Source organism: Macaca mulatta, chromosome 11, assembly GCF_049350105.2.
Source record: "Macaca mulatta isolate MMU2019108-1 chromosome 11, T2T-MMU8v2.0, whole genome shotgun sequence".
In the NCBI taxonomy this organism is placed as follows: Eukaryota; Metazoa; Chordata; class Mammalia; order Primates; family Cercopithecidae; genus Macaca; species Macaca mulatta.
Window position 1 is genome coordinate 77,485,815 of NC_133416.1, and position 24,181 is coordinate 77,509,995.

Below are 24,181 nucleotides of genomic sequence, written 5' to 3' on the forward strand. Positions count from 1 at the left end.
CATAGGCACGATTGATTATATCATTGGCCCTTGGTGGTTGAGTTGATCTCTAGCCACCTCTCCCTTGCCTGGAGACATGGCTAAAGAGAGGTGGTGCTGAATTCTAATCCTTTATTCACATGGTCGGTTCTTCTGGCAGCCGGTCCCCATCCTCCAAGAGTCACCTCACTAGTACAAACTTGGGCGTGGTTGAAAGGGGCTTACTATGAAAAAGCAAAGATTCTCCTCTCACCCCGACTACTCAGGAAATTACAAGGGTTTTAGAAGTTCTGTGCCAGGAACCAGGGCAGAGACCAAATACTAATTTCTTATTATGTCACCTATAGCAGTTGTGTTAACTTTAGTACAGTAAATTTAAGCTCATTATACCTCCTTCAGAACGGATACACATTCCCTATCCATCATCTCACTGTCCCATTCCCAAACTGTGGGGGTGTAGATAGAAGCGGGGGTGGTCTATCACAGCCCAGCAGCACTCGACAGGATTTTTAAGCGACTCTGGGAAGGCAGGCATTCAGAGTTTGGCTCTTTTAACATGACATATGTGAGAGGAAACAGGAGTGCTGTTTGGAGGTGTGAAAAATGGCAGCTCCCTGGTGCCATCTACTCTTAGTACACTTTTTACTACTGCTAAATATGAAATTAAAATAGACTTACTGTATGGACTCCCAGATGCTCTTGATAAGATGAACTTTATATTTAAAGAAACCTTTAGATTTCGCTCAAATGCAGGAAATTAGGGAGAACAGTGAAGTTTTCACTTTCAAGAAAAGGGTGTCATTTTAAAAATCTAAGACAAAGATTAGAGGAGTCCTAGCTTTTCACTGGTTAAGCCTTGTTGAGGCAAGCTATATTCCAGTGTTGAGTCTGCAGTGGCCGAAGCAGCCCTGAAGCCGCTGTGCCTGCCATGGGCAGTCAAGTCTCCATGCAGCCATCCCTTCCCTACACGCAGGAGGGATTCTGCAGAGGTGCCACTGGGCGAATTCATGCCAAGAGTTGAGTCCATTTGTGGTCTTCCTGTATGATCTTTCCACTCTTTGCCTCCCTTAACCTCGAGGCTCAGTCTTCTTCCAAAATGTGTAGATTTTGTTTTTATAGTTTTTTATTCAGGTAAGTTCACAATTCTTCTCCCTATATCATTTTTTCATTTTTTTTTTCTCAGTCTTTCCCTGGCTTATCCCTTCTCAGCAAAACCTAACTTATACCCCCTTAATGAGTATGCTTTGAAACCCCCTTTTCATTGCCAGAAAACTTCTCTGTATTCTCATCTTTTCATACAATTTTCTTTCTTCATCTTTGCCTTAACTGGCTTCTCTTTGAAGAGGGCTTGTCCCTTTGAAAATAACTATTCATTCCTCAATTCCCTTTGGATCTAAAGGCCAAAAGGAGTGATCAGTCTTTATTTTTCTATCTTTTCCTCTTGTTGGAGAGCATAGAGTTTTTCTATGCAGGTTTACTTTTTAGTGCTTTGTTTTATGCCTCTGGATAGTAGGTCACAGAGTACACAGAGCAGGCTTACACACGCACACGTCAAATGAACAAATCCAGCCACACCACCTGTGCAGTCTCGTGAATTCACTTCCTCCACCACTGCCTGGATTCAGGCTCTCACCTGGCTTGTTGAAGGCATCCTCAGCTAGTCTGTCAGCCTTGGTCTTTCTCTTGTCTATCATCCACACCACGCTAGGTTTTGTTTTGCTTTGTTTAAGCCTGCTTTGGATCTTGTTGTAGTCCTTGATTAAATTTTTCTGCCTCCTTCTTACCTAAAGGATAAAGGCCATGCTCTCCCAACTTCAACTTCTGCCACTGAATTATATGCCAGTCAAGGAAAACCATAGGCAAAACAACAAGAAAACAACAACAAAATAGCAGACATGGTCCTTGCCTCCATGGAGCCTATAGTCTGTAGTCACAACAGTAGTATAATTAGAAAGTAGGGTAGTGCTATGAAGGGGAAGCTGAGGATGCTGCTATGAGATGTTACAGCATGGTGGGGAATTTCAGAGACCTTTCTGAGTAAATCAAAATTAGGTCAAGACCAGAGGATGTTCAAGAATTAGCTAGGTAAAAAGCTAGGGGGAGAATATTTCAGAATGAGATTCTACCCTGTGCCAATGTTCTGCAGCAAGACAGAACTTGGTTGTTTTAGGTACTGGAAGGCCAGTGTGTCAGGAGAGCTGTGAATGAGTGGGAGAGTGGAGCAAGAACTAGACAGGGCTTAGGTTTCTCTTAAAATGTAGTGAGCCGCCAATCGTTGGTTTTAAGCAGAGTAGTAATATGGTCTGCTTTACAGATTTTAACTTTTATTCCAGCTGCATCAGTCACCTCGAGTCACTCTGTTTCCCATACACCTTAATGCCTTTGCTCCTGTCTCTCTCCCCTTCACCTTTTTTACTTCTGGGAATTAGCACAGCACAGTAGTCCTAGAATGAACTCTAGAACCAGATGCTTTCTAGTGGCGTGGTTCTAGATATGTTACTTTAATCGCTCTGTGCCTCAGTTTCCCTTGCAGAAGTGGGATATAATATCAAGGAGATGGCATGTGCTTAACCCATAATAATTCCTATAAAAGTGTTTGCTATTATTGTTTTTATTACTACTATTAAGATTCACCTCAAATGTCACCGTGTAACCTTCTCTCATCTTTTCAGGTATAATTCATTACTTCCTCTTCTGCACTCCCACACTGCCATGGTTGTTTTTATCATACTGTTAGAGAGTTGAATATGTACTTTTCTGCTGTTATAGATTATGAATTCCTTAAGGACAGCAGTCATGTGGCATCAAGCATCAGGATTTATATTTCTCCTCTACCACTGATTAATTGTATGACGTTAGATAAATTGTGCAGCTTCTCCATCTTGGTTTCCTCAAGTATAAAATGAGGGTAGCATTACCCATCTTAAGGGCTTCTGTTTTGGTTTTGTAAGAAACACATTTGCACAATAGTTAATACTTAGTAAACACATATGCTTTTCTTCCCTGCCTCTGTAGATTTCTAACAACTCAGTTAGAAAGAAAGTTGAGTCTGGTTATTTACTGATTGGAGGCTGAGGTGTTGAATGAATAAATAATGAGGGTTTTATCAATGAGTAAAACAACAGAACACAAAAAAGGAAGAAGCAATTCTGTTGTTAAATGAAATAAATATGTTGTACTCCTGATACTAACAGATAAATCCTAATGTTTAAGTTCATTCAAAGTGTGTTTATCCTGTAGCGTATATTTTTAAATCCAATTTACTCTTAGCGTTTTAAAGAAAGATAAACATAATGGTCTGAGCTCAAATTGAGTAGAGGTTTCTTCAGAACATAGTTTTAAAGCCATTAAAATAGAAAATGAAAAGCAACTGATTAGAAAAAGACTGCTCACTTATTTAGGGCTTAGTTTTCTTATCTATAAAATTTGATAGACTGATAGATTAAATGATCTCTAAAATTCCTTCAAACTCTCAAATTCTGTGGTTTTATGATTCCCTGGTTCTGAAGACTTGTACAAAATTACAGCAACTTAAGATGCTAGATAAAATCCTAATGGTGAAAGGAAGAGGAAATTAGTAAAGAACTAAATGGTTAACAGTCTGGAGCCATTTAATGGAGAGGGAGACAGCTCTGCTACCTCAACAGTAATTGAGTTTCATAATGATGACACTGAGTCATCAAAAAAGGTTAAATTTGGTTCAACCTACTCTCCTTAAAAGGCAAGGAAATGTGTAATGCATTTTTAAGAAGATTTTTACCAATAATATTTTAATATTTTGTTAGTTTTTATGACTTAAAATTTAAGTTTTAATTATTTGGAAAATTCACTTTCGTGAATGCCTATTTCCTGTCCATCAAACAAGCCCATTTCAGGGGCTACCGAGATCTTCCTGCTGCTGCAGAATAGCTTACCACTCTGGTATCATGGTTGTTACTCTTTTTGTAATTTAGTGTCCTAAATATTACACATAAAAACGCCACCATCGCCGGGTGCGGTGGCTCACGCTTATAATCCCAGCACTTTGGGAGGCCGAGGCGGGCGGATCACGAGGTCAGGAGATCAAGACAATCCTGGCTAACATGGTGAAACCCTGTCTCTACTAAAAATACAAAAAAATTAGCTGGGCGTGTGGTGGTGGGCACCCGTAGTCCCAGCTACTTGGGAGACTGAGGCAGGAGAACGGCGTGAACCCGGGAGGTGGAGCTTGCAGTGAGCTGAGATCGCGCCACTGCACTCCAGCCTGGGCGACAGAGCAAGACTCTGTCTCAAAAAAAAAAAGTGCCGCCATCTCAAGCTGGGAACAGTGGCATATGCCTGTAGTCCCAGCTACTTGGGAGGCTGAGATGGGAGGATCATTTGAGTCCAGGAGTTTAAGGCTAGCCTGGACAGCATAGTGAGACCCTGTCTAAAAAAGGAAAAAAAAAAAGTGGTGGATGAACTGAAGAGGCTGAAATAGATAATACTGTGCGTTTATGTCATGCTAAGGGGTTTAAATTTATCCTAAGGGCAGTAGAGGAGTGACAGTCACATTTATGTTTTAGAAACACTAGTCTAGTGGCAGCATGGAGGGCAGATTGATAGACGCCAAAGCTGGAGGATCCGTGAACAATTTGGAGACTGTTGTGCCAGTCTAGACAAGGGATGGTAAGAACTTGGACAAAGGTAGGATTAGTGGAGGAAGAAAAGGAGGAACGGACATACGACTTGAAGGAAGTGGAATCTGCAGATTTAGAGAAGTACATGATGCTTGATAGGGGTTGAGGTTAAGAACTGGATGGAATTGGATCCAGTTCTGGCTTTCTGTCCTGGGTAACTCTTTTGGAGGCACCATTAACTGGAATGTTCTGGGAAGGCCTTTGCTTTCCTGATGTAAGTACTACTGCCTCCTGCTCTCTGATGCCATGACAGCAAAAGCCATCATGCAGCTTTGAGGTGATAAACAGGAGAGTGGACATCTACACATTAGTAAGAGTGGAGCAAAAAGAGCCAGCTTCCTGGCACGCTTGTGGAATAGCTGCCCCTGCCCTGACCATGCTACCTCCGGATTTCTTGTTATGTGAGACAGATAACACTTACATGCTTAGAAATAGGCATCTGAATATGTTTACAACCAATAGAGTGAAAAATGATTGGTCAGTTGTAGTTTATTTTCCTGATATCTTTGCATTCTAAAAACAGATTGAACTCTAAAAAGAGATGCAGCTCAAAAAATTTATTTTAATATATTTGTATGTTGAATTTAATTGTACCATTGGCTTCTAAGTTTTTCTTTGGGTTTTTTAATAGAGCAAATTAAAGAAAAAACTTCGTTTTTACTAGCAGACCTCTTAGTATACAAATGGGGAAAATGTGCATATAAAGATGGGACCTAAGATTTGGAACAAATTCCAGAGGAAAATTTTGTTGACGTTGGAATGAATTCCTAAATACTATGTCTGATATTTAGTAAAAATTGCTTATTTTTGTTTTCTACTCTGAGAAGTATTTCTTGCAGTCTTATCATTAGAGAATAGACTGGTTCTATGGCTATTTTTTATAGGAACATATTGGCTGCTTCTTTAGACGTTAAATCCAATGATATATCCTGAATCTTAAAAAACAAAACAGTAAATCTGGAATCTTACCGAAACCGAGCCTTTTCCATATACATTTGTGTCTGTCTCCATATTAAGAGAGATTACATCAGAATTGAAGGCTTTCTTTGGTCCCAAAATCTGTACTTTTTTAAAAAAGCAGTGATTGCTGTGGCTTCTCCAGTATGCTGTGAAATATATATGGAAGTTATTCCAGTGTTTTTTTCTCAGTCTGACATCCAAATGGCTGTACATGACTTAAAATCTGCATTTGAGAGTCTGTTTTCTAATGGTTAATCAAAGTGTTTTCATGCTTGCAAATTCATCTTCTAACAGCTTTTATCATCGTGGCATTAAAGTTAAGAATTTGATGTGTTATTAAATCACTTTTCATTTAAGATATTTTATGCAGCCTTCAAACAAAGCCCTGAGGGAATTTGGGAGGAAAAATACAAGAACCGTAGGACAAGTAGGTCATAGAGTGCAGCATCATCAGATGGTGGAATGCAGGGCAGGGCTGTGCGTCAGGAGACTTCATTTCTATCCATAGCTCTCTTCATGACTTAGTGATTGACCTTGGGCTACTTATCAAAGAGCTCTTGCCTCAGTTTCGTCTTAGATAAAATGGGGCTAGAAGTCACCGGAAACACATGTAGAATGTATTGTGGAGTTCATAGACTCCACATAGACTGTCAAATCTGGGAGACACTTTTCAGTCATTTACTCCAACCCAAAATGAATCCCCACCACATAATTTTTTGAAGTGTTTTCTGCTCTGTACTTGAACAACTCTTGTGACAGTGGACATCACCTCCTCCTGAAGAAGCCCACTCCATTTTTAAACGTTTTTAGTTGTCAAGAAATTAATCCTGGGGAATACCTAAAATAGGCAAATTCCTAGAGACAAATAGTACATTAAGGTTATCAGGGACTGGGAGAAGAGGAAAGTGGGGAGCTACTGCTCAATGGCTAGAGAGTTTCTGTTTGGTGAGATTTAAAAGTTTTGGGCCGGGTGCGGTGGCTCACACCTGTAATGCCAGCACTTTGGGGGGCCAAGGCAGGCAGATCAAGAGGTCAGGAGTTCGAGACCAGCTTCACCAACATGGTGAAAACCCGTCTCTACCAAAAATACAGAAATTAGCCAGGTGTGGTGGCGCGTGCCTGTAATCCCAGCTACCCAGGAGGCTGAGGCAGGGGAATCGCTTGAACCCGGGAGGTGGAGGTTGCAGTGAGCTGAGATTACACCACTGCACTCCAGCCTGAATGACAGAGCAAGACTCCATCTAAAAAAAAAAACGTTTTGGGAATAAATGTTGTGAATCTAATTAATGCCACTAAATTGTGAGTCTAATTAATGCCGCTAAATTGAACACTTGACCACAATTTTTAAAGATTCACCTCAGTTGTGTCATCTCAGTGTGGAGGTAGACCATATTGTCCAAGTTTCACAGAAGAGACAACAGAGGCTTTAAGATCCCATGGCCAGGGAGGAGCAGTGTCAGGATCTGCACCTGAGTACTTGACCTTCCGACTGTTGGTGTCACCAAGTTCATCATGCCATCACTGTTGGGAACCAATTCATTCTCATCATTTGGGATGCTTTTCTTACTGTGCCCTGAGCTGGCCAGTCCAGAGGAGGGCAGAACATTTCTACCACCCTTGTTAAATCCAGAGACTAAAACTTAGTTAATGACATGGCATGAGCTTTTTTGGCAACTACAGCACACCATTGATTCATACGGCGCTTACACTTAATTAAACTTGCTCCCCCAACATTTGATTTATACACGCTGCTCTTTATTAAAGCAGTTCCCCCTATTCTTAAACTGGTGAGATTTGTGTTACATTCAAATATGCAAGAATTTTAAAATGTCTTATGTATCCCTATGCGAATACATCTTGTTGCTTTTGACCGATTGTTCCAGTCTCATGATTATTTTGACTCTTGATTATGGTACCCATCATATTTGTTATATCTTCCATCATAATTCTATCTTAAGTGTAAGTCAAAATGGCTTTGGTTTTTCTCATCCAAGTTATCGATAAAAATGCTGAAAAGGACTAGGACATAGACATATTTCACGGCTGATCGCCCTCTGGCCTTTCATAATAGCCAACACCTGTTTACCATGCTGCCTCTGTACCAGAAACTATTTAAATGCTTTTTGCGTATTAACTCATTGAATCTGCACGACACCCCTACAAGGCATTGTTAACACAATCTTCATTTTATACATGAGGGACCTGGAGCACAGAGAGGTTAAGCAATATGACCAAATCACATAGCTGGCAAGTGACAGAGCCAGGATTCAAACCTCTTTATTGAGCTTCCAGAGTCCATTCTCTTAACTATTCTGCTCTAGTGCTGCTAACATGAGCCAGGATTCTAGTCCATTCTGGGTTAGGATAACATAAGGGACTGTATTACATCTAATTAATAAGATTGCTATTATAACATTTTTTAAAGTGTACTGTTGGTGGCAAAATAATCTGAAATGCCAGACCAAAGCATTTGTGCTGTATCTTCTACCAAGAAATTATTTCCCCATTTATTCACCAAACTCTAATCTCCTGTTCTTTCATGTCTGCTGAAAAGATATTCGTTTTTGTTTTCCCAGGCAAACTTCAGTTCTCCTTCTTTAATATTACCTCTGCACTTTGTGCAAATGTCCATTGCGTTTTGAAATGGATTTCAACAGTAAGCCAACAACAAACATTTATGAGCACCTAGAGCATATGACAAGCATTATTCTGGGTAATGGGAATATAAACATGGGAAAATGGTGTTCCTGCCTTTGGATTTACAGCTGACTAGTGAGAGCCAACACAAATATGGCCCTGGTCCCTGCTACATCATAGCTATTCTGCAAATATCACATGGCTGAATGGAAGAGAGCTGAGTACCAAGAAAGTCTTTTAAAATGCCCAAATAAACATCTCTAAACTTTTTTGTGCTTTAGATTAAGATTGTTTTTGACCATCATGGCAGTTTCCTTCGGATCCCCAGCCTTTCCTGGTGTGTTTCAGTGAGCTTAGGCTAAACTGCGCTGTGGAAACAACCTGAAAATCTCAGGAGTTTATAACAGCCAATGTTTATTTCCTGTCCAGGTCTGTCTTGGGTCGTGTGCAGCTCTGTTCCATGTCATTTTCACTGTGGGACCCCAGATGAAGGAGGGTCACCTATCTGGGACATTAATGCTAGTATCAAGGTGAAAGAACAGAAAACAGGTTCCTTCTGTAGGAATACCTGTGGCTATAATTTTTAGTGATTTTCAAAATCTTTACCATGTTTATTCCACCAATCTGATAGTTATTTACATGTATTTTCTTCAATTTTGAATATCACATGCTACCAGGCTAAAGTTAAGCTGCTGGCACATCTAAGAAAAACTTTAAGATTGACTGATAGGGTCTTTTTCATTACTCAACTTTTAAGATTCTATTATTGAACTGTAAGTCACCACTTGAATTGTTATGCGTATTTCTATATAGTATTTTTGTTCTCCAGACATATTTGTAATCAATTCATCATTTAGGAAAAGAGCCTCAAAATTAATTTAGCTAATTTTACTTTGCAAAAGCATTTCAAGATCTGTTTAATGCATTTTAACTGAGAGATATAATTGCTTGACAGACTACAACAGAATTGAATGTAAAGCTCTTATTCATGTATTCTTTACTATATAATTTAGGGGTTAGGATGAATGATTTATTGCTAGCCTTGGTAGAAATGCTAGTCTGTTTCTGTTTTCCTACATGCAGTAGCAAAGTACATATATGCTGCTAATTATTTAATTTAAAAAATAACTGGTGTGTAATACACTTTAATGAAACAGGCTTTTAACAATTGGGAATCTTCTAGAATGATGTAATAACAGAAGGTAGCGCTTTCTTCAGAAAGACATACAGCTGACTTTCCCTCCACCCATGATACATTTTTCAGAGCCTTTCTCCAGAGCTGCCAAAATAATGGTACAGTACTGATGCTGGAGGTATAGAAAAGAAAATAAATTGTGGCAATGGGTTGATTTTTCTTCACTGAGGATCTAATTACAGGGAATTGGACTTAACCTAATCAAACAATAACGGCAATTTCCTAAGAGTAAATTAGGGAACAAATTACTGTGAGATGAGTTGCAGAATCTTTTTCAGAGGTTTGGAGAAAAACAGAATGTCTGTTCACCTGTTTGGGCCCACTTAGTATTGGCTTAACCAGGCGCTGGCTGCAGTTCCTAGCATGCTGGGTCTGAAATTGTGACATGTATAGGAGCAGCAGCATTGGAGGGCAAAGTACCTCAACAGGGATGGGACAGGTGAGTTGAAGGAACAGGAACTGCTTGTGACCGTTGTTATACACACATCTATCTGGCTGGGCTAGATAGAGATCGATTAAAAGACGAAACAGGAAGAAAAGCAGTAATGACAAAGTGAGTAGTAAATATGATCATTTGTTCTTGGAAATTATCTGGAAATAGTTGGCACAGTCTGTAAAAACACAAGCAAATACACATGCCTGTTTATGCAAATACATCCATGATATTTACAATTTCAAACAAATCTATGTGGCCTTTGGAAAAAACCTCCATGACATCTAAGATCTTGTTGCCTGCCCCCTACCTTAATTTGCTTAACTGACACTCTATGGCACTGGATTTTCACTTTGTTCTTTGAAGCTGTTTCTTATTCCACTAACATTTACTGAGCTCTCACTTTGAGCTTAGCAGGGTGTGATGCTCTTCTAGGTGTGGGAATACTGGGAAAAAAATCCAGGTTCCTGGGAGTTGAGCAGACTCACTGAGACTACGGACCGTTCTTTATGGGGGCATTTGTGGTTGAGCCATGGGAGACTCAGCTAGCCCGTGTTGCTGTGCCCCACTTCAATTGTCCTATCTAAGAAGCCATCTTGACTTTGTATCAAAATTCATGGGGAAAATGTTCCTTGACTTCCTTTTAAATGCCATATTTTATCTGTGCACGTCATACCCAGGATTGTTGAGATGGTAAGAAGATACATTGACATTTGGGGGGATTCCTTACCCACCTCATTTCCTTGAGAACCCAGTTCTAAAGCTCTTGCCAGCCTTACAGACACCCAATGGAATCCCTGCTCATAGGCATATTTTGGGCACATCAGTATGTTTGTCATTTTCTCCCTGGAAACAGTTTCTCACACCCACGTTGCAAGTGTGTGATCTGTGATTATATCTCCTGCTCGTTTTCTGTGTCCTCTTTGCCTGGAGCGAGGGCTGAGAACATGATTCAGCTTAGGGAAATAATACAGAATGTGGTTGTTAAAGTGATCTTTCAAAAAGCAGCTTTTTATATGTGTGCAGTCACTATGCTTGGCGTCGCCTATGACTTCATTCACCTGAAACAATGAAGCAGATTCTAGGATTTTAGAATTACGGTCTTGGACAAACCTAGAAGACGCCTGCTTTTAGGCCCTTGGATATAATCTTATTTCATTTAAAAGATTTTGAAGATTTTGAGACAAAGGCGCATGCTAACTTTGCTCCATGATTAATCCTTCCAGTGTTTGTTGCCGTCTTGATGTTATATCAAAAACCATGAGGAAGATGTTTCTTGACCTCCTTTTAAATGCCATATTTAATCTGTGCACATTGTACCCAGGATTGTTGAGATGGCAAGAAGATACACTGACATTTGGGGGGATTCCTTACCCACCTCATTTCCTTGAAAACCAAATTCTAAAGCTCTTGCCAGCCTTATAGATACCCAGTGGAATCACTGCTCATATGCATATTTTGGGTGCATCGGTGATTTTTGCTCACTGTGACTAATCCTTCCAGTGTTTGTAACCTTTCGTATAAGGAGAACTTCTATTTCAACTTTGTTAATTTGGCTTCACAAAGTAAATAAGGGGCACCGTTGTTTCGTCTTAATCAGTGAAGGGAATATGGGATGTCCTGATATAATTAGTGCTGTGATTTTTAGTCCTGTCCAGCCCGGGCTTGCTTGAGAAGTCCCTTGTGTACCCTGTATTATCAGACATGCCATATCACAACAAGTACCTTTGATGTTTAAGAATTAATTCCTCTAAGGAATTGTAAAAAAGAAGGATATTTTGAGCGTTAACATCCTAAATCCACATTTCCATTTTCTGAGGATGTTTCCTTAGGACTAGGCATCACTGAGATGGAAAATTCGTTCTGAGAGACTTTCTTTGGAAACAAAATGGCTCACCCTCAAATTTCCCCATTTCTGGATGAAATCTGATTTAATAATACAGTATTGCTCTTCAAATATGAGAGAAATCATTGTAAGGAAGAATGTGGGTTTTAAAGAATAGACTGCTTGCTCCAGAACTTTAAGAAACTAAATCTGCTGCTTTAAGCTCCTAGAGCAGCGATAGGAAATAGATACAGGCAGTAATTTGCAGATAGTTCTAAGTGTAATTGACTTCTACAATGAATATGAGCTTGTCTTCAACTTTGAGCTTTGAAAATACCACAGACTGCCGGGCGCAGTGGCTCACACCTGTAATCCCAGCACTCTGGGAGGCTGAGGCAGGCGGATCACGAGGTCAGGAGATCAAGACCATCCTGGCTAACACGGTGAAAACCCGTCTCTACTAAAAATACAAAAAATTAGCCAGGCGTGGTGGCGGGCGCCTGTAGTCCCAACTATTTGGGAGGCTGAGGCAGGAGAACGGCATGAACCCGGGAGGCAGAGGTTGCAGTGAGCCAAGATCGCGCCACTGCACTGCAGCCTGGGTGACATAGCGAGACTCTGTCTCAAAAAAAAAAAAAAAAAAAAAATTTAAAAGGTTCCAGTTCTGTATCATATTCTTTATATTCTTTGGGTTGTCAAATTCATTTCTTCAAGGTTGGAAAAATTGGACTAGATTTGAGGTCATCTATGCTGTGTAGGGTTTTATAGAAAACTGCTTCCCAGCTGGGTGTGGTGGCTCATACCTGTAGTCCCAGCACTTTGGGACCCCAAAGTTGGAGGATCGCTTGAGTTCAGGAGTTCGAGACTGGCCTGGGCAACATAATGAGATCCCGTCTCTACAAAAAATTGTAAAAATTAGCTGAGTGTGATGGTGTGCACCTGTAGTCCTGGCTACTAGGGAGGCTGAGGTGAGAGGATCGCTTGAGCCCAGGAGGTTAAGCACTCCAGCCTGGGCGACAGACTGAGACCTTGTCTCAAAAAAGAAAAAAAAAAACAAAAAACAAAAAAAAAAACACACTTTTCCCATACATACCCTCGTTTGATCTTCTTAATGAGGGTTTTGTTTCCCATTTTACAAATGAGGAAACTCCAAGGTTTTTTCTGTTTTGTTTTTGTTTTTTGAATGAAGGTATTCTAGAGCATTCATGGTTTGTGTTTATACAGTTAAGGTTCTGATCCATCTGGATTTTTTTGTATGTGTGGGGAGAATAAAACGGGGAGCCGCTGTTTTTTTCTCCAAATGGCCTGTGTTGTCACAACACAGTTTATTGAATCAGTAATTCATCTTTCCTGTGTGAATTTAAAATGTTGAACTTTCACATCAAATTTGGAACTACAAAGTAGGTTAACAAGGTGAGAACTATAATAAGAATAATCTCTCAAATAGAAGAATGTAGATGTCTTCTTGTCTCCAGTTTATTTATGCTTAAACCTTAAGTTTAAATGTTTGGGCAGAAAACACTTACAGTCCTCTATGAAATAACTAACTTGGTAAGTCAGAGAAACCACAAACCAAATTACTCTGAAGAACAGTAATTCTTAAAGAAAACCTCACAGGAATTCTGGAACAAGGAACATCAGAAATCCTGCACTTCTGATGAAATCAATGAATTAAAAGTCCTACTCTCTGGTGTGGAGATAACCTGTAACTGATCCAGGTTCCTGAGCAGCTCAAGGAGGTCGATGGAAGAGGAAAAGGATTTAATGTAAATTTAATGCAGTTTCTTAGATCTGATCTTAGAGAATATCTAACTAGGTTGAAAATTCTCTTTCCATTGTATTTTCAATGGAAGAACAACAAAGGATTTTAATAAAGCCTTTTTATGCCAAGCTGACTTTAGAATAAAATTCATTCACTGACTTGCTTTTTTAAAAAAGACAGAAAGTCCTAAGCGTCCTTCTGGTTTGCAAGTCTTGACGATTACCCCTCTTTATTTCTGAGAACTCAAGAAGCATCTCCGACAGGGGTTATCCTTAATAGGCCCCTGATCTCAGGGTTTTAAGAATCACATTGGAAAAACTGACAGATGGATAAAAAATAATTACCACACAGTGTGAGTAAAACCTTTTAAAAAGTCGATTACTCTGGGAGCACAGAGCGGTGGCGGTTTCCCCAGGCCTCTACTTTGGGAGACTTGGTTGGGACAGTTACTTGACTGGGCTGCATCTGAAGGGACAGTCATCTTAATCAGTAGGAGAATATTTGCCAAACCCAGCTACCAGAAGAATTTAATGCTGTTAAATGATAGTTTGTAGGATAAGTCTGGGGTATACCTTCTATTTGTAGTCCTAATCATGGGTCTGGTGTTACTGAATTATTTTTTTCCTTGCTGTACCTGAGATGTGTATATAACACTTTATTGCTCCAAAATAATGTACCTGCCAGTTTTCTGGATATCCTGCCAAAACTGAATGCAAATGTTTCTCTCCAAAAACTGCAAGTTTGGGGCTTGATTTAATTTTCTCCATGAAGAATAGGCAAGCTTGATGAGCAGCAACTCTTGTACAATTAAACATTACTACATAAAATTAACCTACTTTGAGAAAACAGCTAAGGAAAATGTAAGGCTGTTTATAACATTCATACCTCTATAGTCAGCCTTTCATTCATAGATAGGAAGCATCCGTGGAGCTAACCATAATCTTGATATGGTTAATACCTCCCTAGCCTTTTTTTGTTTGGTTTTTTTTAGAGAAGGTCTCAGTCTGTCACCTAGGCTAGAGTGCCGTGGTGCAGTCTTGGCTCACTGCAGGCCCACTGCAGCCTCAACCTCCTAGGCTCAAGCGATACTTCCCCCTCAGCCCCCAAATAGCCGAGATTACAGGCATATGCCACCATGGCCATCTAATTTTTTTTATATTTTGTAGAGACAGGGTCTCCCTATGTTGCCCAGGCTGTTCTTGATCTGGGCTCAAACAGTCCTCCCTCCTTGGCCTCCCAAAGTGCTGGGATTACAGGCATGAACCACTGTGCATGGCCACTTCCCAAGCTTTTAAAAGCCCTTATCACAGTATTATTGCTAGACCCCAGTGGGCAAAAATTGGCTCATGGTACTATAGGGGACAAAAACAAACAAACAAAAACCTTTTCCTTTACCTTTTCAGGTTTAGTGGCTGGGGCCTGTGAATTAAACTGACAAAAGATAACCAGAGAAAAAGCATACACATTTTATCACTGTTAATATTTTTATGAGCACGGGGCTTCACAGTAGTACATAAGACAGGGCTTGTCTACCTAACTTAGAAGGGAAAAGGAAGAGAAAGAAAAGTTTCCTATGGGAAGGACAAATGGGTTTTTAGGAGGACAAGTTAGTGATAATGTTTTTCTTCGTGAGTATTAGTGGTCTTTCTGTCTTCCTCAGGGCCACAAAATTCCCCTGGAGAAGGGATTTACAGTAGCCTCAAATCTCAGAAGCTGCTGCTTTTAGTCAGATAAGGGAAGATCCAAGAAAGCTTTGTTTAGCACTTGTTGAATCTAAAATGTCTTCCGCTTAAAATAATCTTGTAACCAACGCTGGAGTTCTGAGTGGATCCCCACAACAGAACAGTTCAACATAAAGAATACTGCAAAGGTGAGCCGAGATCGCACCCCTGCAGTCCAGCCTGGGTGACAGAGCAAGACTCCGTCTCAGAAAACAAAAAGAATACTGCAAAGGCTGGGTGCAGTGGGTCACACCTGCAATCCTAGCACTTTGGTAGGCAGAGACGGGCGGATCACGAGGTCAGGAGATCGAGACCATCCTGGCTAACATGGTGAAATCCCGTCTCTACTAAATATACAAAAAATTAGCCAGGCGTAGTGGTGGGCGCATGTATTCACAGCTACTTGGGAGGCTGAGGCAGGAGAATGGCGTGAACCCGGGAGGTGGAGCTTGCAGTGAGCCGAGATCGCGCCACTGCACTCCAGCCTGGGTGACAGAGCAAGACTCTGTCTCAAAAAGAAAAAAAGAAAATGACTTGAACATTAAGTATCAATTAGGCAGTTTGAGAAATAACTAAGTAGCATTGCGTTTCATATTTCATTTTTTTATCTATTAGAACTTTACACAATGCTTCTTAAACTGAAGTGCACATAAGAATCATCCCAGAGCTTCTCCAAAATGCAGATTTCTGGATCCCACAAACTCACATGCTAATTATAGTAAATCAAGGGTTGAAAACCAGGAAACTGCACTTCAACAAGCACTGTTAAGTGATTCAAATTTGAGAAAAGCTGGCTTAGGGGTAAATAAATAGTACAATTTTTAAAATCTTACAGACAGGGTTTCAAATAGTGTCGTTATTTTAAATTGTGTAATCCTGGGGAAACCAATCTTTCTTTACCTCAGTTTCTTCCATTATAAAATGAAAATTAAAAATTACTTGAGCAAAGGGTCATTTGAAGGATCAAATGAGTCTGAATGTCCTACCACAGCGCCTGGAGGGTAGAAAGCACGTAATAAATGCTGACTGTCATTATTATCACCACATATTTTCAAACCCTGACTCAGGGTAGTGCCAATGCTTAGGGAAGTTTTTCTGTGGGCGCCCACAGTATTTCCTCTTCTTTTGTAGCCCTGACCCAGGGCTTAAAAGTGCTTTTCCTTAGTGTTCCTTCATACTCCAAGAGAAATCTCTTGCTTACTTTTTTGAAGTCCCTAGATATAGAGTAATTACCCCTTTTTTGCTTATTGTCTACATATTCTTGTCACCATCCTGGTTTTATGACGTCAGATCTCATGATGCTATTTATCCAGTTTGCCACATGTGGCAAACAGTGATTATTTATAAAGAAATTACAGTTCATTCCCTACCATATAATTATGGCAAATTGAATTCTAAGCCCAAACCCCTTTGCAAATAGTTTTTGGCTAAACAATCTGAAAAACTGCCTGCCTGATAAAATTGGAGGAAACTGAGACAGGGGAGTGCCTTCAAGCCCCGTTTGAATGAGCTAGACTTTAATTAGGACACAAGAAGCAATTTAGAGATAATCTCACTAAATCAAAAAACTGAATGATGAGCGTGAGCATTACTGTGCAGTTAAATGTTTTTCCTGTTGAAGGAGATTATGGGGCACCTTAGAGCTGTAGGAAGTAGAAACGGACATGAATTATTTTTACCAAGAAATGTCTACATTTATATTTAACATTTCCAGCTCAAAGAACACTTTTGAAGTGATTACAAATTCAGTATGGCTAACTCAGAGGGACTGATGTCGTTTTGTCATTTAAGATATTAAGGTTTTACTCCAAGCACTCTGGTAGGAGGTAGAATGCCAAGAAGTTTCTGAATAAAACAAATATCTGGGTCCAGCATTTTTCAGTTATTATTTTTCTCTCCTCCTCTTCTTTTTACTCACATTCTTTTTTGGTACATGTTCTTCAAACTGTGTTTCAGAAAATATGTATGATTCCCACCACTGTCATCTGGGCTATTTTTCTGGCTCAATTGCACAATATTGTGAAAGCATTCAACATCAGTTAAGAATGACTGGAGTATGAATACAAACGAGGATCCACGCTGAAGCATTTTACTAGAAAATTAGTTGCAAAAACATATTACTTATGGAAATTACATGCACATTTATTAAAATAATGTTTTTAAAAATCCAAGTTCTTTTTTTTTTAACACCATAACCATTTTTTTTTTTTCTTTTGGAGGCAGGGTCTCACTCTGTCACCCAAGCTGGAGTGCAGTGGCTTGATCATGGCTCACTGCAGCCTCGACCTCCTGGGCTCAAGAGATCCTCCCACTTCAGCCTCCCAAGTACCTAGGTCTACAGGCATGTAGTTTTTTGTAGAGACAGGATTTCGCTATGTTGCCCAGGTTGGTCTTGAACTCCTGGTCTCAAGCAATCTGCCCGCCTCTGTCTCCCAAAGTGCTGTGATTACAGGCATGAGCCACTGTGCCCAGCCATCTTAACCATTTTAAAATGTACACTTCAGTGATACTAAGTAAAATTCACATTCTTGTGCACCCTTAGCCATTTTGATGAAGAATTTAAGACTCATTTTTGTATCAGTGGATTATGGGGGAGCATAACAGTCCTTCACAGAAAGAAGGAAAGAGCATCCTGAGAGACAGCTTTTACCTTCCCTCACACACTTAGGGAGAGGTTTCTGACAGCTGTGAGCACTGTACCTGGGAAAAGAATCATGGCAGTGCTGGGATGGGGATTTCAGACTCTCAAATATGATTCTGGCTATCCTGTGTCCTGACTCTTTTTAGACCTCAGCCTTGACTTTTTTAGACTTCAGTCATGAAGTTTCTTGAAAATTTGCATGGATAATAAGGCTGCAAGCAACATCTATTTGTAGAATAGCAGCAATGACAATGTCATAGCCCTAATGGGCCTTACAGAAGAAAAGAATATATACATCAATATATACACATATACTAATGGTAGCACAAGTCTTGGAGATAATTTAATGCTATAGGAATTCCAAAAAAAGGCACAGTTTCTGAAAGCTGGGATGATTGTTGCCTAATTGTTAAAATGACTCTGCATTTACTTAATATAAATTTTAATTGAAATACTATGAAATAAAACATCAATAGAAATCTTGTATTATGTACAAAATTTGAAATTACACTGTGCATCAAAGGAAAAAATGCAAGGATTTTGTAATTTCAAAGCCAGTCGGTAAAACTATTTATGTTAATGGCACATGATAGCTCCACCATAAGTAAAAAGAAATATTCAACGCCCTTTGTCAATCTTCAGGGAAAATGGGTTCTGAATTATGAGAGCTGTGACTAATGAGTGATTTTCAGGAATGTATTTCTGTGTTAGATGCACTATTCTTGTGCTCTGAAGGCTTTGATGTTCTTAAGGGCAGTTGGACTCATTATTCTGCATTATTTTCATTTTTTTCTGGCGGAAACATAGCTACTCTAGTGTAACACAGCAAACCTTGTGGATGAAATGGAAATATCTTACAAAATGTAAACCTCTTGTGTTAAAAAGTTAAATTCCTGCCAGGTGCGGTGGCTCACACCTGTAATCCCAGTGCTTTGGGAGGCCAAGGCTGGCGAATCATGAGATCAGGATATCCAGACCATTCTGGCTAACACGGTGAAACCCCGTCTCTACTAAAAATGCAAAAAAATTAGCCAGGCATGGTGGTGGGTGCCGGCAGTCCCAGCTACTCAGGAGGCTGAGGCAGAGATTGCAGTTAGCTGAGATGGCGCCACTGCACTCCAGCCTGGGTGAGAGAACGAGACTCCATCTCAAAAAAATAAAATAAAATTTCTTCCAGGATCTCTTTCTAATGGCCAAAGATTAGAGATCATGGCTTGTGGAGCAAATCTCATCTTCACTTTCTGTGAATGGGACCAATGCAGGAATTGGAAAATAGAGCCTCACATTGACAAGACAGAAATCTATTGCTAGGACTTCGCAAGATTTATCAAGAAAGTGGTCAGTGTTTTAAAGTGATGGCTAATTTCACCCAGAAGCATGGGAAAAAGCATTCATTCAGCCATTGTCTGCTTATTAATAAAAACCTCTAGTTTACATAGTGAAGCCGAGTTGCCCTGAGAGTGACACCAGCTGTCTTTCTGACTGAATTCAAGCAGTGGCTTTAACTGACCTTTTTTTTTTTTTTCTGAATTAAGATCACTGGGGCCACACCTGTGAGCTAAGGTCTAGTTCTGATTTATTGGAGAATGCTCACCCGTCAGTAATTTTTTGACTGATTCAAACCCCTTGACCAGTGGACATTAGAGGATGAATGAGAAAGTGGAATACATTAAGTAACTTAGAATGAAGGAAAATCATAGCATAAGAAATACATTTTTGACATTTTGTAACATGTAAATTATATTATCATTAATGTGTAAATTTGCACCAATTACGTGACTCAAGAGCTCAAAACTTTCTGTAATGGGTTTGAAGCACAAAAATACAGTGTTTATAGTCAGAGGGCAGCCTTTACTTTCAGTAATGGTTATTCCCTATGGGCTGGAAAGCAAATTTGGCTTTAGGTTGTAAAGAGTTTTCCAGTGCCAAGGCATTTGACTGCCCTTTTTTTCTTACTCTCCGTTGTCTTGCAGACCAGACGACGTGCTTCTGCATCGCACTCATGATGAGATTGTCCTCCTGCATTGCTTCCTCTGGCCCCTGGTGACATTTGTGGTGGGCGTTCTCATTGTGGTCCTGACCATCTGTGCCAAGAGCTTGGCGGTCAAGGCGGAAGCCATGAAGAAGCGCAAGTTCTCTTAAAGGGGGAGGAGGCTTGTGGAAAGCAAAGCACAGAAGCTGTACTCATCGGCACGCGTCCACCTGCGGAACCCGTGTTTCCTGGCGCAGGAGATGGACAGGGCCACGACAGGGCTCTGAGAGGCTCATCCCTCAGTGGCAACAGAAACAGGCACAACTGGAAGACTTGGAACCTCAAAGCTTGTATTCCATCTGCTGTAGCAGTGGCTAAAGGGTCAAGCTTTAGCTGTATGGAGTAACTATTTCAGAAAACCCTATAAGAAGTTCATTTTCTTTCAAAAGTAACAGTATATTATTTGTACAGTGTAGTATACAAACCATTATGATTTATGCTACTTAAAAATATTAAAATAGAGTGATCTGTGTTATTTTCTATTTCCTTTTTTATGCTTAGAACACCAGAGTTTAAAAAAAAGAAAAGGTGAGGACGTCTGGGTTTCATTTGCTTCTGCTAGGTTAAACTTTTACTTGACAACAAGGATTCCTGCTGAAGTCTGAACCTTACTGTGTAACCCTCAGTTTCCACTATTAAAGAGTATCTTTTGACGTCTGCTTGGAAAACGAATAGTACACTGGTAACTCAGTCTCCAGTCACCTCTGTGTCTCTTAAGCAAGACATTCTAAAAGATTGGGAAAACATCCTCCAACACCTGCCTTTGCCTAACCATTATTTTTCACCAGATTACTTCTTAAGAGAGGGAGGTGATTCTGAAGAAGGTTTCTATCTCAAAAAGCACTGGGCTTCTTTATTCATCTGTTCTTGTTGTTTTTGATGGATTTTTTAAAATTTATGTGCAATACAATATACACGATGTGAAGGACACTCTTCAGCTTAGTGAAATGCTGTTTTCTTTTTTTTTTTTTTTGTAGGTCAGAAACAAACATCAAAATCAGTTCAAGCATTTTGGGTTTTTTTTCTTTGTCCTTGCCTTGATGTTATGAATATTAAAACAGGAGGATTGTTGCCATTGTTCAGTTTGCTTGGACAAACCTGGAGATGCAACCCAGCTCACATCATTGCTACTGATGAGCTTTCTGTGCCTTTATCAAAAGTTTATTGAGAAGACCATATTTCTTCGTATCTGTTTATAAACTCAAATTCCAAGTATCAAATCGCAGGTCTCTGAACATCAAACCTACTTACTACACAGAATCAAACCTTTGTTTAGGTGAGATGTACATCATTAGTGGAGGAACAACTGACAACATAATTTCGTTTTGTTTTCTTGTGATACTCTTCAGACATGCTTCTATTAGAATAAAGGTAAACTGGAATGTAGACAAGTTCCCCTCAGTTATTTCCATGGGGCTGTAAAATATATATATATGGAATGATGGTTTCCTGACTTTTAGTCCACATACCAATGTTTTCTTTTTTTCCTTTTTCTTTTTTTTTTTTTTGAGATGGTGTCTTGCTCTGTCGCCAGGCTGGAGTGCAGTGGCGTGATCTTGGCTCACTGCAATCTCTGCCTCCTAGGTTCAAGTCATTCCCCTGCCTCAGCCTCCCGAGTAACTGGGACTACAGGCATGCACCACCACACCTGGTTAATTTTTTGTATTTTAGTAAAGATAGGGTTTCACCATGTTGGCCAGAATGGTCTAGATCTCCTGACCTTGTGATCTACCCACCTTGGCCTCCCAAAGTGCTGGGATTATAGGCCAGTGTTTTCTTAATCTTAGAATGTGAGTAACTGAAAATCATAGTCTGTGGAAAGGTGTTGAATTGAGTATAATCTTCTGTTTATTTTTGTATTTTGTTTTTTAACAGATGGGGGTCTTGCTGTGTTGCCCAGGATGGAGTGCAGTAGCTACTCACAGGTGTGATCATAGCGCACTGCAGCCTCAAGCTCCTGGGCTCAAGCAATCCTCCTGCCTCAGCCTCCCAAGTATCTGGGGTTACTGGTGTGCACCACCATGCTTGGCTCTAGTCATTTTTTTTTCTAATTCAAAAGTTACAGTTTCACTGTGAAAAAGGCCTTGAACACGCTATTTATGACATCTTTTGAGGTGGCTCCAGTGCCTTGACTTCAATCCCGGTTTCCGGTTGCAGCATCCTTGTTGTCTTAGCAACACAGTGAACTATTCTGAAGCATAGAGTAACACGAAACTGGAAGTCCAAGAAATCATCTCTGCATCACATTATGGGAGATGAAGTCTGCTTTATCCATTTTATCTTTATCCAGTTGTCTATGATTAATTGATTACAGAGTAGAGTAAAGTAGTGCATGGATATACATTTGTGTTGAAAAAAGGGGAAGTTGATATATATCAATCTTAGTTTTCATTTTTCAGTTTGATACACATTTACATTAAACGCTTCCCTTTATGCCAAAAAAGTATATGCAACTGTATTCTGTAGGTTGATTTTTGGAAAAGGGGAGAAGCACACTGAATTCATAAGGTCACGTGTAGTCTTAAGGTCTTACTTGCTTACAGCCAATTAAATTTGAAGCACCTTATTTATACTTGTTAAAGGTAAAACCTAAAGGAACAAGCAGAGGACATTTTAGGTTCATGAAAGGTAAATAAGCTTACCTTCTTAATGTTTTCATCCTCTTTTTGTATAAATCAGAAAATGATCTAAACTGCTGTAACAAAGAGACCCCAAAATAATGATGGCTCATGTAAGGTAGTAATTTATTTTTTTCTCACATAGCAGTCCAGAAGTAGCTTCGTTTCACAAGGTATTCAAGGGATCTAGGATTCATCTACCTTGTTAGTTCTCTTAATACCCAAGGGTATTGTTCTTTCCATGGTCAAAGCTGGCTCAAGACTTCCTAGCGTGTGGAAAAAGAGGAAGTTGGGAGCAAGCTATTTCCTTTTTAGGAAATTACACCCATCACTTCTGCCCACAGTCCCTTCATGAATACTTACTACATAGCTATACCTAGCTTCAAGAAAGGCTGGGACGTGCCTCTAACTAGATGGACATGTGCCCTACTAAAACTCCAGGGAAAGGGTTCTATTACTAAAGCTAAAAAGAGGGTAGTTAATACCAGAATTAAAGACAAAAATGATAGCAGCCAATGGCCCATGCCATGATAATCTGCTGAGCAGGCATGATGGAGATCCCTTGCCCCAGCAGAAAGCGAGTTCCTTAGTGAAACCATGAATCTGCTATCTGGAAGAAACTCCCTTGTCCCTTGTCTTCTGTGGTCCCTGGTTTGACCTCTAGGAAAGTCTTGCTCATCAGCTTCTGTGGCTCCGTCTGAAACTTTGGAGGGCATCACAGGTTTTGCAGCCCCTGCTTGCTGGTGAGATTTTTAGACCTAGATTGCCTTAGAGACTGAAAAACATAGGCTTTTATAGGCCAGGGTTTTAGTTCCTTTGACTGTAATAAAGACTTCAATGCCGTTTTTAATGTTGATTGCTGACATCTTTGAAGCCTCACCTTTCCCTTTCCCCTTATGCTGCACATCTGGGCAAGCTGATGGAAGCATGGGTGCCTCCTCCTTTGGCCCCAGCAGGAAGTTCAAATCACACAAGCCCCGGCATACATGCAGGAAGCTTCACCCCAGCCTCACACTCTAAGACGGATAAAAGCCAAACCAATTAAGCCGTTTCTCGACCCTTTTGGGAGCCTGCCCTATCTCCCTGGAAAGTCTCAGTATGTGAGTAATAAACCTTTTTATACCCATTTCTTGTGTGTGTGGCATTATCAGTCTCAGCATCTGAACTGAATTCATGGTGATTTTCTCTGAATTTTGGGAGGAGGAAGTTCATCTGACATCTTAAGGGTCATCATAGCATTGGTGACATCATTTTATCAAAAACACTAGAGATTTCCGTTTCATTTGCTTTCAGTCAGTTCATGTGAAAGTAGCCACAGCCAAAGAGCTGCTCTAGTTATAGTTCTTTAAGCCAGCAATGTGTTATTTATTAGTCACTGTGCTTGGCCCATACCTCTGTCCCTCAAATTAATGGCAGCCACCTTGAAGTCTTCTCCAACAATGAGTTTAAGTGGTGATGCAATATTCTTCATCTGGTCTTCTCTGCCGAAATGACTCCCATTGTCTGCCCAGAACACAATGGAGACTTTGTTTGTCTGTTTGAGACGGAGTCTTGCTCTGTTGCTCAGGCTGGAATGCAATGGCACAATCTCGGCTCACTGCAACCCCTGCCTCCCGGTTCAAGCAATTTTCTTGCCTCAGCCTCCTGAGTAACTGAGATTACAGGCTTCCGCCACTACCCTGGCTAATTTTTGTATTTTTTAGTAAAGACAGGGTTTCAC

General features: G+C 40.1%; 1 protein-coding gene across 1 annotated transcript in view; it reads left to right on the top strand.

Annotated features, from left to right (window-relative positions):
- The window catches only part of KCNMB4 (potassium calcium-activated channel subfamily M regulatory beta subunit 4), a 65,050-nt gene extending 41,463 nt beyond the window's left edge, over positions 1-23,587 (top strand). The window contains exon 3 of the mRNA XM_002798660.4: positions 19,785-23,587. Coding sequence (XP_002798706.2) covers positions 19,785-19,953 — 169 coding nt within the window. The 3' untranslated portion in view covers positions 19,954-23,587. The remainder of the gene's footprint in view (positions 1-19,784) is intronic.
- Positions 23,588-24,181: the final 594 nt, after the last annotated feature.